We start from the raw sequence: 17,738 nt of genomic DNA, 5'->3' as shown, positions 1-17,738 counted from the left end.
TTTTAATATAGTTATTAGAGTGCGTTTGATAAAATTGAAATTTGAAATTTGTATATATTAAATTACTAAATTGTTGCTAAAATTAGAATCAGTTGAGGAACATTTTGAGACAATATATTAACAATTATTAAGTGTTATGCAAAATTTATGACGCAAAGAGCTTAATTGCGATAGAATCATGGAGATTTAATTATTTCCCCCCCCCCCCCTTGCGGTTAAAAGTAAGAACCATTCTAGGTATATAATTATGATAAGACCTCCCAAAACATGCAATCCTATTGGTACAAAGTTCTATCCTTCTAAATGCATACACAAGTGTGTGTGTTGATATGTATTGGCGTAACAAACCCCACACAATGCTATGTTTAACCACGTGTAGATTTATTTATCTAGGGATAATTTTAAAAACCTCTTAACAATTTGCCCAAATTCAAAAAATAAAAATAAAAAAAAATGATTTTAGGCGTGAGAAGATCATTGATTTCAAAAGCGCCCCTCATCTATAATAATAATAATAATTAATTTAATTGTTCGATCTAGCTTATTATTTCACTTATGAGCTCATAATTACACACGATAAATAAAAAAATTTTCGTCATTTGTTACCAAAAAATAACAACTTTTGAAATCTAACAAAACATTTTTTTACCTTAACATTCTTGTTATCACCACGCTAATAAGAAGAAACAACAGAACTAAAGTCTCCTCACATCCAACTTCTTTTAATTGTCAAGTACATTAAAAAAAAAAATAGCTAGCCTAGCACTAGAACACTTTTCTAATGCCAAATTATTTTTTCTAATGTAATCAAATTATGGTTAATTTAGTTCGTAAACGTCTCAATTATTTTTCACGTCTAAATCCTTTTATTTATATGGTACATCACATATAACTTTCATTTTATCTATCAAGTACATTAATAGAAAAGTGCATCTAGTATTAATTCCCTTTTATATAGCAAATTAATTGTCTTTTAAATTCCAAATTATGGTTAATTCAATTAGTAAACATTTTGATTGTTTCTCTCCACAAATATGTATAAAATATCTTAGGTTGGAAAGATTAGCGGTCATTTCACGACTAGGGATGCGAGCATTGGGTCCCAAATTAATGACAAAAATCTCCGAAGTACAGCGAAATTGCCCAAATCTCCGAAGTTTCCAAAATTATATCTTCTATCTAACATAGACCTTTGTTCAGCCAGGTGCAGAATTTCCTGTTCACCGGTAGATTCGTGCCGGAAGAGCTCACCGTTTGGAAGAGCAAGCGAACCCCAAATCCCACTGGAGGGTCATCAAGCCTTAAAACACTTTGGTACCTTTCGATTGGACAATGACATCGTTGAAAAAAAAAAAAAAAAGAATTGGACATTACGTACATTAAACTCAGTGGGAAAAGTTCATTGCGGATGTTAGAAACTGCTACTTATTACAGCATCTTTTCTTCTTTGCTATATAAATGTTACTTCCACATATTTGCCAAAAAAAAAAAAAAGGAAAGAAAAGAATTGTTGCTTCTGTTAGCACGTGTTGCTAAGCTGTCATAGGAGACATCAATCGTTATCAGCAGAAATACATGCCTGATGATAGACTCCAGCCTAATCGCAAACTAAAGATCCACCAGCAGGTTGTATGCCAAAAGAACCATGCCTTTTATGCCTTCCAGCCGTGTTGTTACCCCAATCAGTTGACTACCTTATGAGCAACTAATACAATGTACATTACATGTCGCACTCAAATTTCGAGTGCTTTTTGCAACTATAAACCAGATTTTCAATTACAGAGAACTTGATTACAAAAAAAAAAAAAAAAAAAGGATGAACAGAATTTCCACACTAACACTGATATAAATGCTCAGGTAAACAAATATTTCAATGAGTATAAAATATAAGTGCAGATACTCATCTCCTTTTAAAGCAACGGCATTTACTGATTTGGGTAAAACTCAAAATGTGTTGAACAGGCAATTGGAATCGATATGTACATGAACAAGCCTGCAAAAAATGTATACCACACAATTAGCACAAGGAATCCCCCAGAAAATGAGAACTATTGTGCCTATGCATGTACAGACACATTTTTTGAACAGCAGATTATTTGAAATAATTTTTTGAAATGTGATGTATGTAAAATTAAGAAAAAAGTTATTAAAAAGATAAAAAAAATGATGACTCCTAATCTCATATTTTGGTTTCTCGCCTTCTATTGTTAGTTTTGCAGGTACAAAGGAAAGATAAGTAGCCGGGCCTCTAAAACCACAGATAACTATTTATTATCATTATTATAGGAATGCCATCCTCAAGTGGAAGGATAATATTTTGTGGTAAATTTTGTTTCACAACAAAGAATAGATACACAAGTGCGTTGATTAGATTAAAAAAGCGGAAGCAAATGGTAATAAATAAACAATAAAGTTTAGATGCCAATAAGCTCCAACTAAAATCCTTCCACATAAACATACCTGATATAGTCTACAAGCAATCCTCCAGACATGACCAAAAAAGGGAAAAAATTGCCAGATATGTGCACATTTGGACACCGTGAAATTCATGTGAGCAAGGGCACGTCTCCATGACCAGACTGAGGAGTGGGGGAGGGTTTAGTCAAAGGTTTCAGGGATTCCATAATACTGGAAAAGGAAGGGCGTTTCCATGGCTCACTGCAAATCACCAAAGCCATATTAGTAAAGGATGAATATATGTCAAGATGAGGCTTCAACCACAAAATACGAAATGACACAACTAACTTGGCCCAACAGGCTTCAATAATTGCAGCTACATGAGGATTCAAATCACGCGGTATTTCAAGCCTTTTTCCCTTGAAACCCACAGCTGCAACCACCTGGAAAACAATCACACCTACAGTTCATGGCTTAGCTCAAAAAAGATACAAGAAAAACTTGGTAAATGAAGAAATACAACTGTTCTAAGAGGCTAAGCCGCCAGTGACCATGGAGTAAATCACCTGACCGTAAAAAAGGTGACTTTGAAGGCGAAGGAAGATTATGTTATACAAACTCAGAATTAATTCACACCAGCTAGCCAATACTCTCGTCATTTTTCCTACTCAGAAACACCAAAGATTCAGTGTGGAAACTGAACCAGAACCCTTAACTATACAGTATCTCACCAGCTATTTTACAGAAGGAAACAAAGAAAGCTAACAGCTTAACCTCTATTCGCAAATCAGTTTGAAACTTAACACTGATCTAGAATTCCATTTGCTCCTCTTCCATTGCTAGAGCTGATGTTGAGCATAAAAACTGAGAAAAACGTTTTGTCGGTTAAGAGTGTAGTCTAACCTCTATGGACCTATTCCATATGGCTGTAACACCAAAATGCACCATGCAACCTATGCTCTAAGTTTGAGGAAATAAACACATTAAGGACCAAAAGTGGACCACAGATCATCAATCCCTAGCTAATGAATACATGCATAACTGATGCATCATGATTTCATAGCAATTATCACGTGTCACCAAAAGGACGATTTCGGATCGCTTTGAGCAAGATGAAACCACTGAAAGAAATGAAAACCAAACCTGTGCCGGATTTAAATAACTCCAGGGTTGTAGTATAGTTGCAAGCTCCCACAAAATAACACCAAAGCTGTATACATCAGATTTTTCATTTGATGGTTCATCGCGAAGTACTTCTGGTGCCATCCACTCAGGCTACAAGATAAGGCAACCAAGCAAATTTCATAATCCCATACAAAGGCCAAAAACACGATGGTCTGATAAAGTGAATTAGATCAATGAATGTGATAGATTGAACTACTCACAGTTCCAGCAGCTGACTTTGACGAGAGAAATGTATTGGCCTTTAAACGGGAAAGACCAAAATCACATACCTGGAGAACAATTATAAGGTAAATCCTCTCAATTGAACAAATGGAGAGCATCGAGATTTTCAAACAGAATTTATGTGAAAACGGTGAACTAGATAAACAAACATGCTATAGACGTCAACAAAGAAAGAAAATAGCCTACAGAGAAAAATCATCTAAGCAGCAAGTAAATAACAAGGTAACAGCATATACAAACATAGCACAGATGCAACATTTACATAGTATATATCAATCAACATTCTGAAGGCCTGATATCCAAATTACTAAGATAATTACAGCATCAACTTCAAGGTAATGAGTGTCCAGGCAATGATCCCATCAGCAACAATTTGCATGAGGTCATTGTTTTCAACAATTTCATTTTTTGAGACCAAATTTTGTTGCAGAGCAGTATAAAAAACTATGACAGCTTTTAGTACCCAATAAATATCAGGATCCTCATTGCACTCTGCAAGCCTGTGCCCCTTCAAGGGGGAACCACTCCAAGCAATTGTTTATAGAAAGTTGTAAAATGTTAATTTCAAAAGAAATATAGGTCTAAAAATTCTCATTTACTCCAATTAAGGAACATACTTCAGAATTTATCACCCGGTAGCCATTGGCCTTTCTGATATGATCTCAATTTAAAAATTTTTAGAGGAGCAAGATGGCATAGTTTCAGCATCAACCCCAAGAATGTAGCTAAGTATAAAAAGGAAACTGCATAATAATATCTAACGAGCACAACGTGAAATGCTAAACCGCATGTATTTAACTAGTAGATATGTAAGCATGAATAACTTGCACTGCTAGATATAGTTGCGTTAAGTTTAACAACATATTCATCACTTTAAATCTCAAAAAGCCATGTCAGTTATTCTGCCAAAAAAAACCTACAATAGAGAGATAAATTCCAATAATCAGACAACAGTGAGTAGAAGATATTGATATACAAATAGCCTCTAGCAAACCAAAGTTTTGCTTACTGTGACTCAAAATGTTGAAAGCTCTAAAAGACGAAATATTTCAGATCAACAATCATGCTGATTACTAAATATTTCAGATCAACAATCATGCTGATTTGACAACTTTATGCAATCAATGTCTGAGCTTACCTTGACTGTGTATTTCTTGTCAACCAAAAGATTGGGAGACTTCAGATCCCGATGAACAATAGGAGGATTACGTTTATGAAGATAGTTCATCCCCTTTGCCTGAAAAGATTTGTCATGTCCTTAAAACTGAAACATGATCCAAAATTTAGTAACACATACAGAGACACAGTACAAACCACATCATATGCCATACACAACCGACGCCTCTCATCCAACACTTCTCTTGCGCCTGGCTTATGCAAAAGTCTATATAAACTACCCCTGAAATTCAAAGCGGTAACAGGTAACAATCAGAAAATACAATTTTAGGTTCTAGAATATATTAGAGCACAACTAAATAATCTTAAATACAGTGCTACCAAATGCGTTTGAAGCTAATAAAAGGCAAATTGATACCTTGATAGATATTCCGTGACTATAGACAAGTTTGGCGGTGTTGTCACAGCACCCATAAAAAGCACAATGTTTGGGTGGCGCAACCGTTTCATAATTTGAACCTAACCCCGATAAAGGAGGAAAAAAAAATTGAAGTGACAACAGAACACTGTGAGAGGGGACAAAACAGACACATGCGCATACAAATGAATGTAAAGAATACCAGATTATGTATTCCAGGTTAGTTACAACCTGAAGAAAAATATACATACATAGCACGTATGCATGCATGTGTGTTTACTTAGCTATATTTTTGTGGGGAATGAAGAAAGGCAGACAAATCCAGTATATTCCTTACCTCCCGTAAAAATTCATTGAACAGTTCTGCATGGAAATCTTGCTCCATAAGAATTTTTACAGCAACATCCTAAAAAACGAAACCATTGGCAATTACAACAAAATATGAACAAAACCATTTAGACAAGAATTTTGCCAAATAATACACATACAGAGATCATTGAGTCCTTATTGATGCAAGGACCAAATAAGGAACTGAAGGAACCTTAAAAAGAATAGTATCAAGAGAAATCACATAAAAATCTACCCATAATAAATGTGCCAAATGGCAATAATTTCCCCATATAAACCTTTTAAGGGATTTTAGCATTCATCAATGAAAAAGTTTGGACCATGAGATAGGACATATATCTTACACATCCATTCCAATCAGCACGATGAACTGTACCAAAAGAACCTGAAAATTGGAGCCAGTTACTCTGATGAGCATAAACATATATGAATTGATTTTAAACTGGGAATACCACCCTAAAACAAAAACCTGAACCCAAACACTTAGATCAGCATAGAGAAAATACCAGATCCAATTCTCTCTTTTAAAACAAGATCACTCCAAGGGATGTTCAAGTCTTCCACGTCAAGGTTAAGTTCCCCACTGGTTGCCATAGGAACCAGTTGACCTCTGTCAACAAACCTCGGATCTTTAATAGCATCCATCCTAGGTCCTGGTAGAGCTCTAGGCGGTCTATGCCCAAATGAAGGAATGTGCTGTGCAGATAAAGCCATATTGGTTGAGCCCATGATATTATAAGCGTTAGGGAATTTGGAAACCTGTGATTCTTTAAGCCGACCCTTTATCCAGGGATTTTGAATTTCATCTTGATTGCTCGAACTAGGGGTACCACTGTTTCTGTCCATATAATTTCTATCAGACTGTTTATGATATGTGGAGTCTCCATCATCTTCAACAGTAGCTCCTGCAATACTCTCAATATAGATCAACACATAAAAATTCTAAGCCTTCATACTAACTGATATCTAACCAACAACCAGATAAGCAACACTAAAACTGTTGCCTCCAACCAAGAGAAAATATTGGATACTGTAACTTTGTTGTCTACTTTCAGGAAACATTTGGAACATAGTACTTACAATAAAACAAAGCCAAACTTTAAGAACCAAGGCATTTTTGGTAATGAACAATTAATATCTTCAAAGAGTATGAAATATCTTTAAAGAACTAAAAGCTAAAGCAAGCACCTTAGACATTCATCAAAGAGTATGAAATATTTTTGAGATTTCCTTGCCATCCAAATAATACTTGCGAACACTAAAATATTTTGGCCAAAGAAGAAAGATTACATGAATTAATATCGGCAGCACCAACATAAGAAGAAATACCATCTTTCAGCAAGAAAGCTGAGTTATATGAAAACAAGATATATATATATACACACACACACACACACATAAATGCTCAGACCAGAAAAAGGTACTATGAATGGAAAAGAGATATCCATTTAAAAATACTAAATCTCATACAGCTAAGCAATGCAAAGTACTAAGGCAATGCAAACTGAAGCAGAAAAGGAAAATACTCCCCTTTAGGTACTTTTTATTACTTGAACAGAAATAATGCCAATACAATCTCCTAGAGAAGAGAGAGGAAAAAGGTGAGTTGAGGAATTTTCAGGATAAAGAAATGATCACCTGTTGAAGAATCATCAAATACGAGATTAAGTGACTGACAATCAGAGAAATACTGTTTGGCCAGTGACCTGAAATCAATTGTAGCATCAACTTGTCTAAATCGAGGTAAGCGCAATGGCGAAGAAATTGAGATGGAAGATGGACCATTCAACAATGAATCAGGCTCACATAAACATCCAGGATTCCCAATCAAATCAACAAGATACTCCCTGTAGCAATACCAATACAGGTCACTATCAATCACTATCAAAAAAGACTTGCTTTTATCACACAGACAGATGCATCCACACAAATGAGCAGCATTAGACTGAGTATATTTTGATAATGCAAGTTGCATGTATAATGTAATTTCTAGCGAAGGATAGGTGGATTTGGTTGTTGGTTTCTCCGAAACCAAGCTGCTTGAGAAAATCTCAATTTCTGAAATGATTCTATATATAAGTAAAAACCCCATTAACTTCAACTTCAACTTGACTGTTGATAATCCCCATTAACTCTTCTCCAGAAACATCAATAAAACAATGCTGTTGGAAGATGCCAATGACCTCTTTAGGCAGCCTAAATATCCTTAAAAGTTAAACACAAATCCTGTGTGAAAGCTCTGATATCTCCAAAAGGTCTGACCCTTATCCTCCAAGTAACAAGAAAAGTTGTCAGCAGAAAATTGATTTGGAAAGACCACACTCAGTACAATAAAAACCTTTTCCACCTTTCTTCTTCTATAATAGGAAAGGCAAAGGGAGAAAAGTAAATCCAGTCCAATAAAACGTACACATACTACCAACTTGTTGACCATCTACTGATGAGGACAACAAAAACAACAACAACAACAAAAAAACAAAACAAAATTTCTGGAGATGTTTGTTCAAAAAAGTAAATGTTCTTTGTATTGGTGAACCACCCTAGTGCAAGTCACATATGCATGAAGGAACACATTGGAGATGATGTTTCTCTTCATTAGTCAGAGATATTGCATTCTGTGAAAACTGAACCAAATTAAAGTATCACCAATGTCACTATATATCTCCAATAGTCTACCTTTCAAGCCCGAATCTAACAAGACATGAAGAAGCTTCGTCCCTAAAACAATATTTGCATCCTTTAGCAATTCGACAAGGTAGATCAATACTGTCAGCCAGCACCTGCAAAAATCATTTTTATACACATTAAAAAGCCACTTTTGTGGGAATTAAAATTCTGTATTGAACACAAATGAATCTTCCTGTCACATACACTTCCAATACTTTCAAAATGAATTACAATTCACTAACTTGAAGCGAAAAGAAGCTAAGGTAAATAAAAAGGGCCTTAATTAAAAAACAAACTTCAAAAAATTGACACGCCTGAACCCCTTCTTTTTTTTTTTCGGCATAACCAAAAGTCAACACCCTAATTTCCAAAATATTGTTTATACAAGGACCTTATTGATCTTGTATTATTAGTGTCAGTTCTTCAGCAAACAATAAAGCCAGAAATCTTAGTATAGGAAGTAAGGTAATATTACTTTAAACTGTTTAGACTTTTGAATTCAATCTTTAAAAGCAGAAAACCCAGAGAGAGATGTATAACAGTCATTTTCAACCAAATCTATATCGTTCGTCAGATAAGAAAGGGATAAATAGAGGGCAAAAAGAGGAAAAAAGATGTTAGAAAACTGAAAGTGAGCATACAAGCATGCAAAGTATTACGTTTTCAATAACAATAAACGTAGGGAAAGGGAAAGTCATGATGAGAACAAATCAATCATTTAGAAAAGAGATTACATAGGTAAGCCAATACATGCAATCAATGCTAAATTTCCTCCAATGCAAGGCGGAGGCATTAACTCTTTACTTGTTACGCATGATAAATCAGATATCTACAAGCAGAAATTTCACTTTTTTTCTTCATCAACATAATGTACCTATGATTTATTTGAAACTCATCTACTTTGAAATTGCCATCTAGGTCATTTCAAACAAGCCTCAATGCCTAGCTTATGCAAATCATATCATATTCAATTGCCTTACAGGACAGCACATAAAAGTGGAACATCCATTTGTTGTTTGCTTTCTTCATGACTATTTCATATCTATTTCAGAGATACTAGCACGCAAATTTTTTTATTTTACTTTCTCTTAACACTTCAAGCTCTGAACCAAACCATCTTTCAAGAAGGTTTCCTGTTCCAATTCCTTGTTGACATGCTAATTCCAGGAAACAACAGGTTAAAAAAGAAGAATAAAAGGATATAACCGGAAAGAGAAAGGGAAAAGGCATGCCTAATGTATAATAAATATATAATGGCAGCCTTAGTGACAAAAAGATAGTCAAGAAATCATCAAGTATGCCTCCAATTTAACACACTTGAAACTCTAGATCTAAGAATATACCTTGAATAACAGAGCCCGGTGCCTACAGAGGCCGACAGAGAGGCTACCAATTGGAAGTACAACAGACCCTAAACAATCCTTTAGGTCAACACTGCAGTCCTTCCATCTGGGAGCCAAGTCTTCTTCATCAGTGGAAGCTAGACCCCTTGTGAAGGAACGAGAAGAAAATGACAACAATATTAGATCTCCAAACAGAGAATTCAGAGGAATTTCTCAAGAGGGACATCTGAAACTCACCCCATGTAATTGCAAACTAGCTTTGCAAGCTGGTCAACAACATCCTTAGTGGTGATGCAACTAGATGATATGCTATGAACCCGATTCTGCAATTCCTTCAAGCTGGGATCACTATGCCTGTCAATTATAATCACCTCAACTGATGGTACAATGTTAGGATCAACAGACTTCAATGATTCAATTGATGGAATACGACCACTTTCTTGCAGGTCGCAGCATACATTCCATACATATGGATCCATTCCGTGAATTAAGTAAAACCCATCAGGGACTTTGTCAAAATAAGATAAGCAGCCATTTACCTGATACACAGCATTAAGAAAGCAGAAACCTCAGACAGGAAATATAAGATGTGCAGGGTTGGAAAAGTTGTAGATGGGAAAGGGCAAAAGGAACAAGGGAAGGATTTGGAAATCACTTGAGCAGTATCAGTAGAATATTGATAACTCCATGACAAAACTATTTCAATAAGTTCAGTAAAATGTCATCAACTATTTTTCTTCCTTGGACTATTTACAACATGCTCACCTCATCATGGACCAAGTTTAAGCAATTATTCTATTACCAACTATCTGCTGTTTCACAATGCCTGTTAATCTGATCGTCAAAAGCCCAGGAACAGTTCTTGGCTAAATTTTTATTGAAACATCCACTGTATCAAAATCCCGAATTGCAAGCAATACCTTTGGTTAAAATACTGCTATATTAAACCAATTGATAGCACAAAAACCTACCATCATTAACTCCACCAGAAAAGCAAAGATTCAAACAGATAGCATAGAGTAAGAGGACAAATCTGAGATAAAAATACCCAAAATCGATGCGACATGGCTCCTGATGGCACAGGCGAAGCTGAAGCCCTCGAAGCGGATTCATCAGGCACGGGATCCAAGAAATTAGGATCGTCAGCGCACGTGGCTTCGGATGAAAGTCGAAGTGCCAAGGCGAGCTGCAACTGGTAACTCTCCTCTGTCTGCTGCGCCCAGCTCTTGGAAGACGATGACCCAGGGCCGACTCCGCCAGAGGCATCCGCCGCCTTGAGCCTCAATTCGGCAACACCACCACCGTCATTCGTCCAATGCCCAAACGCCGACTCATGATTCGAGAGCGATGGTCCACCGTAAAACTCCCCCGAGATCGAGCTGCCCCCGAAGCTACTCCCACTCGACTGCCTCTGCAGCCCCACCGACCCAGGAAACCCTCCCGTGGTCCCCATCCGACTCTGCATCTTATGATCGACTAAATCCCAATCGAATACGCCTCTGTCCACTTTCCCTTTATTATTACTCTTATCCACGGAGTGAGACTCGTAATAAGCCACACCTCCTACTCCTGCTCCTCCACCTGTCACGGCGGAGTGCTTCGATGGCTGTTGGTGGGGGTGGTCCTCGGGTGGAAATTGACTCAACAAGGTGTAGTTCGATCGCCTGCCTGGCATTTCCATCGAAAGTTAATGTGCCAAAAATTAAATTCACAAAACCCTGGAAACCCTAAAAGCAGCCATTGCTAAGACTGATGCATAGTTAGCTCTGTGTAGGAATAAGGAACTTTTGGTATATCTTTCGCTATCTTGTCGGAGAGAGACAGGAGGTTTCGGTTGGCTTAACCTTAATACCATGGCAATTTGGTACTTAAATTAATACGAATGCTGTTTTAGTTCCTTCCTAGTCTTAATTAATACCTACTACAGTATAATTTTCTCATGTCGTTTTAGTTTTGATCTGAGACTATTAGTCCTTCGGGGACATCCGATAAATAAAATTTTTCATTATTTACTTTTGAAATGATAAATTTATTTTTCTTATTAAATTAATTTTATAAAATTTAATCCCAACCTATATTTCAATCCACTTTTTACACTAAATATAACGTGCGATCTCACGTGATCAAATTTTTTAGAATAAAAATATTAGATTTCATTTGTAGTTAAATAAAAGATCAAATTCATATTCATTTTTGTTCCTCAAAAAATATAAAATGATACGAATCATATCCATTTTTTATCTAAAAAAATGGTATTTAATTCAATCCATATTCATTTTTTATCATTAAAATGATGGGATTTGACCATTTTGTACATAAAACAATGATTGATGCATGCGGATCATACGTTGATTCAAACTAAAAAGTAATCAGAAATTTAAGTTAGGACCAAATTTTGTTGACTTATACTAGTAAGAAACGTAAAATTAATATTATAAAAACAAATTATCAAAAAATTTATTTGTCAAAATGTGAGGCATGTTTTTAACTATTTTCTCTATATTTTTATAGAGGTTTTGAACCCGTAGAAATTTAAAAGAGAGTGTAAAGATAAATCTATCGCTCGTGCCTAGTTGGAGCATTTTGAACAATTTAAAAATTTTTCAATGGGAATCTGCAAAAGATAAATTTGCCTCTTAGCATTTTTAGTGATACCATGACCAGCCAGCCATTATACTCATCAATGATATTATGATAATTGACTAACGTAATGCTAGCTAGTATCTAAATATTTTAGCACTTTGGCAGGTCTATAATGATAGACTTATGTGTTATGAACTCCTATTGTGATGCTTAATAAATTCTGCTTTGTCAAAACAATTTTTTTAAAAACAATTTATTTGAATAATTGTTTTTTAAGGAGCATTTTGTTGAAACTTTTTACTGTAATCGTTTTGTTGGAATATATATATATATAATTATGTATGTATGTACTATATATATATATATATATGTGACATGAAAACGATGGTCAAAAAAAGTACAGAAAGTTCGTTACCAATATGGTAAATTGATTATTTACGCCGCTACAGTGGTCCCTTGGTGTTTTACGAAATTGAGAAGGGGAAAAGAGATGAATTCTTGGGATTTGCCTGGGCTTTGGTCAGACGATTGGCTTTTATCAAGGAAGTCAGGATTGTTTTGCAGTTGCAAGTCAAAGCATGGACAGTCATAATTATGCGCGTGAGCCATGGAATGTTTTCGGTTTCGCTTTATCCGATTGTGGCCAATTAATTCAATTGTGCCCGTAAAAAAAAAAACGCGGCGGTTTGAATTTTTTGCCAATGGGGGGCGGAAATCAGTTGGCTTTTCCGTGAGATCTATTCAAAGCCAAATTAAAAAGGGAAAGGTAACGAAATCTTGAAACGTTAAGCGGCTTTTGCTTTTCCACGCGCTATTTTGGCATCCCGTGCTTTTGACGCTTAAGATTAGCGGATGCGTCCCTAACAATTCTAAGTTCAACAAGCAAATCGGATCTGGATGCGTTCAATTTTGACGATCTTAATCGACATTTTTCTTTTTCAAAGGAGATTCTAAGCCTCTGTGATAAATGTGAAAGAGGTGAATTTAATAGTCAAAGTATAAACCCCCGTTGCACAATTAACATCTCTTTTTTAAGACGATTTGTTTGACGGGTGTCCTGTCCATAAAATGCTTATTAAAATATTATATTTTTAAAAAATAAAAAATTAATTTAAAAAAGTAATTAAATACAGTGAAGGATGAACAAAATTAAATAGAAAATCATGCGAAGGCCTCATGGACCACTTCAAATGTGCGTTTGGTGACGGGAATAATTATTGATGCTGCAACTTGATTGCTATGTTTACTAGATTAGAAACCCGTTTACAAGCTATGGCGCAGCATTTCCGGAAGTTTTCCCTTTTGTTTTCTATTTTTCCCTTTTGACAAGTTTCAAGGCTGGAGAAGATCCATTCATCACGAGTTTTTCATTACTCCAAAAGATGAAAATTAAAGAAATTCAAACTCCAATTCTAGCCCATAATCCAACAAAGAAAAGAAAAAGTGAGTATAAGAAAAGGATACATGATGTTTTCATTTTTCTTTTAATGCGATTTAAACCAGAATCAGTTTCGATTTTTATTCCATTTTTAGAGGAGTAGAATTGGAATCTTTACCTATGTTTTTTTCTCTGGTTTCGATTCTCGATTTGGATTTTTTTTTTTTCCCGTATCAAGTATTGTTCGGTCCAGTGTAGTTTTGGATTCAAAATGGAACCATAGCTCTACATGCTCCATCCATCCTATAAAAACAGAGTTTATTATTTTGGGGAAGAGCACGTAACTTGAGACAGTTATATAAAGCATGTAATAAAATATGTTGTGAAATTTCTCGACCAATCATTTGTTTTGAGGCTAAAACTGATATATTTTTCTTCGAAGTGTGAAAGTGGAAATGGATGGCTCGTATAGATGTACAACCTCAATAATTAGTTTTACTAGTGTGGATACCCGTGCTATGCACGGTACTGACATTATTAAAAGAAATTAAAAAAGAGAGTGAATAAAAAAAGTTAAAAAATTGTACCAACATAATTAAAATATCAGATTTGTCTAACAATAGTTCGAAATATAATAAAAAAATATATATATATTATTCAAGAAACTGCCTTTTTTTAGAAGATGGAACTTGAAAGAATAATAAAAATTTATATTAGAAAATGAATGATATATGAATAAAAATGAATGTAATCACATGCTTTATTTGATTTCAAAATGAAATACTTACATACATTATGCATTCGATTTGATAATTTTTGTATGAAGGTGCGAACATTCTGCATACTAATTAATCTTCAGTACGAAATGCAATATTGGTGATTTAATTTACTCTGTTGAATTTTGTGGAGTTCGTGTTACAAATGAGAATGCACAATCTTTGCATGAATTAATTCATTGGTTGAACAGCTTATCCCCATTTTTTTGAGAATTAAAAGCATATGGAATTTGAAATTAGTGTATATTTTACATGGTTTATAAATAGTATCACAATATATATATATATATATCAAGAAATTCTACCATCCATTGCAATTTTTCTAAAATAAGAAGCATCACAACGAAATACGAATCGTTCATTTGAAAATTTTAGTATAGTTCAGAAACACTACTTTTTTTTTCCCTCAGTGTATTTGGTTTGTGTGGATGGCAAATGAGAATAAAATAGGTTAGCGATCACCCGTTGTTGTGAATAATTATGAAAAATTGTAATTCAAATGGACTCCTTAATTTTCGATATGTGATTTTTCATAGTGTTGATTTCATTATCAGTTACTTGGTACTATTAGTTATCCGTTGGTTAAGTGATAGAGATTACTAAATAAAAAAAATGTAAAATTGTAGTAAAAATGAAGCGAACCTGCAATCTTTGTAAATTGGAAACGTGTTTTGTATCAGATGTAGTTCGTAACTTGCAAACATCTATATCTATGTCTATATGTATTGAGGAAGGGGTTTTTATCAGAGACCCTCTCAATGGCTTCTAAACTTCTCATTTTTTTTTCTAGATTTTTGTATTTATTTTAATACATAAAAGTAGTGAATTATAATCAACCTTATAACCAATCAAATTTGAAATTTAAAACATTCTCACTATCTACTTCATAAACCGTTTATACTTTATTATCTATACTTTAAATCCTTTTTACTCCTTAATTAAAAACAAATGCTCATTCGTATGCTATTTTAATACAATGTTACATTTTTATAATTAAGAAATATTTATCTCCAAACTAACCCTATAACCACCCCTACAAATAAGCTTTGTAAATTACAATTACGTTTCAAAAAAATCACAAATGTGCAACTACATGTAAAGTTGAGGGGGTACAGTGCAACTATATGTAAAGTTAAGAGGTTTACTATATTTAACCCTAAAAAAAATCTCAAGAACGGAACAAGTAGGTGGTTATAGATTTTTGTATTTATTTTAATACATAAAAAGTAGTGGGTTATAACCAACCCTATCACCAATCAAATTTAAAATTTAAAACATTCTCACTATCTACTTCATAAACCGTTTATACTTTGTTATTTATATTTTAAATCTTTTTTACTCTTTAATTAAAGACAAATGCTCATTCGTATGCTATTTTAATACAATGTTACATTTTTATAATTAAAAAATATTTATCCCCAAACTAACCCTATAACCACCCCTTCAAATGAGTTTTACAAATTACAATCACGTTTCAAAAAAATCATAAATGTGCAACTAAAGGTAAAGTGCAACTAAATGTAAAGTTGAGGAGGTAAAGTGCAGCTAAATGTAAAGTTAAGGGGTTTACTATATTTAACCCTAGAAAAAATCTCAAGAACGGAACAAGTAGTGGGTTATAGATTTTTGTATTTATTTTAATACATAAAGAGTAGTGGGTTATAACCAACCCTATCACCAATCAAATTTAAAATTTAAAACATTCCCACTATCTATTTCATAAACTATTTATACTTTGTTATTTATACTTTAAATCCTTTTTACTCCTTAATTAAAGACAAATGCTCATTCGAATGCTATTTTAATACAATGTTACATTTTTATAATTAAGAAATATTTATCCCCAAACTAACCCTACAACCACCCCTACAAATGAGCTTTGCAAATTACAATCACGTTTCAAAAAAATCACAAATGTGTAACTAAATGTAAAGCTGAGGGGGTAAAAAGTTAAGGGGCTTACTATATTTAATCCTAAAAAAAATTCCAAGAACGGAACAAGTAGTAAGTTATAGATTTTTGTATTTATCAAATCGAATGCATAATATTTGTAAGTATTTCATTTTAACAACATTCAATTACATTCATTTTTGTTCATATATCATTCATTTTCTAAAATAAATTTCTATTATTTTTTTAGGATCTATCTTCATAAAAAAAAAGTCCTTGAATGATATGTACATTCTATCATATTTCAAATTATTGTTAGACAGATATTACATTTTAATTGTGTTGGTACAATTTTTAAACTTTTTTTATTCACCATTTTATTTTTACTTTTTCAAGAATGCCAGCACCGTGCGTAGCACAGGTATTCACGCTAGTGTGCATATTATTGATAAACTATAAAAATTAAATAAAATAAAGTGAAAATAAATTGAATTACTTTTATAATTTCTCACACAAATACCATAGGCTAGCAAAACATTGTTTTTTGTAACAGTTTGAGGCAAGTGTTCACCATCATCAGTTGCAAATTTATCACATAAAGTCAACCGAACTACTGTCAAACTTCATTTAGAGAATTTTGGTAAGTATAAATCAAAATTTGCAGAATATAAAATATTTTAAAGATATTGAATCTATTAACTAACCTTTTGTCAAGTAAAAGTATGTCACACTTAGTTTTATCATTGATAGATGTTTGATAGTGTTGAACCAACAGATACAACTAAACCAATTACATCTGCAAAAGATCAAAAAGTATAAGTAATACCAGTTCAAATATACAACTTAAATATAAGTATGGTTAATTAAGAATGAAATACCTATCAATTGCAAATCATTGTCCATGTGTTGTTCTGTATCTCTTAGTTTGACCAAATTAAACTTGAAACGGGGTATGGTTCCACAATCATCTAAAATATTCACTATATTCGTACCGTTTCCAAATGATAATTGGTATATACAACTTAAATATAAGTATGGTTAATTAAGAATGAAATACCTATCAATTGCAAATCATTGTCCATGTGTTGTTCTGTATCTCTTAGTTTGACCAAATTAAACTGGAAACGGGGTATGGTTCCACAATCATCTAAAATATTCACTATATTCGTATCGTTTCCAAATGATAATTGGTACTGATGTGGTGCAAACCGATATTTAAAATCTGTCAGAATTACATATATATTTTGAAACCAGTATACCTTGACTTCATGGAGATGATCTGCGAAAATGTTTATTGTAGTGGGAAGGTGGGTGAGGAGTGTTAGTTGGAGTAAGGTGTGTAAGGAGTGTTAGTGGGAGTTAACTTCTTGTTTGAGGGAAACGTGGGGGGTGTAACGTGCCCATGATATTTTTTA

At 33.8% G+C, this 17,738-nt stretch overlaps 1 protein-coding gene across 1 annotated transcript; it reads right to left on the bottom strand.

The window, feature by feature from the left end:
• Positions 1–1,375: 1,375 nt before the first annotated feature.
• Positions 1,376–11,613, bottom strand: LOC113696059 (serine/threonine-protein kinase CTR1-like). The gene is made up of 16 exons (XM_027215384.2): positions 10,745–11,613; positions 9,934–10,235; positions 9,697–9,841; positions 8,363–8,466; positions 7,325–7,533; positions 6,193–6,591; positions 6,031–6,071; positions 5,676–5,744; positions 5,339–5,439; positions 5,119–5,203; positions 4,943–5,041; positions 3,783–3,851; positions 3,541–3,672; positions 2,746–2,840; positions 2,461–2,658; positions 1,376–1,993 (listed from the first exon to the last, which is right to left on the bottom strand). The coding sequence occupies exons 1-15, from the start codon at positions 11,375–11,377 to the stop codon at positions 2,547–2,549; spliced, it is 2,595 nt and encodes an 864-aa protein (XP_027071185.1). The 5' UTR covers positions 11,378–11,613; the 3' UTR covers positions 1,376–1,993; positions 2,461–2,546.
• Between the last annotated feature and the right edge of the window lie 6,125 nt (positions 11,614–17,738).

Source organism: Coffea arabica, chromosome 6e (assembly GCF_036785885.1).
Source record: "Coffea arabica cultivar ET-39 chromosome 6e, Coffea Arabica ET-39 HiFi, whole genome shotgun sequence".
Taxonomy (NCBI): domain Eukaryota; kingdom Viridiplantae; phylum Streptophyta; class Magnoliopsida; order Gentianales; family Rubiaceae; genus Coffea; species Coffea arabica.
Note: the sequence above shows the minus strand (reverse complement) of the source record. Positions and strands in the feature narration are given on the sequence as shown.

Coding starts and splice junctions, on each gene's coding strand:
- LOC113696059 (XM_027215384.2), bottom strand. CDS start 11,377: ATGGAAATGCCAGGCAGGCGATCGAACTACACCTTGTTGAGTCAATTT. Junction 5,745..6,030: donor GTGCTGATTGGAATGGATGT/GTAAGATATATG, acceptor TTCGTTTTTTAG/GATGTTGCTGTAAAAATTCT. Junction 2,841..3,540: donor GTTATTTAAATCCGGCACAG/GTTTGGTTTTCA, acceptor ATTGTTTTCCAG/GTGGTTGCAGCTGTGGGTTT.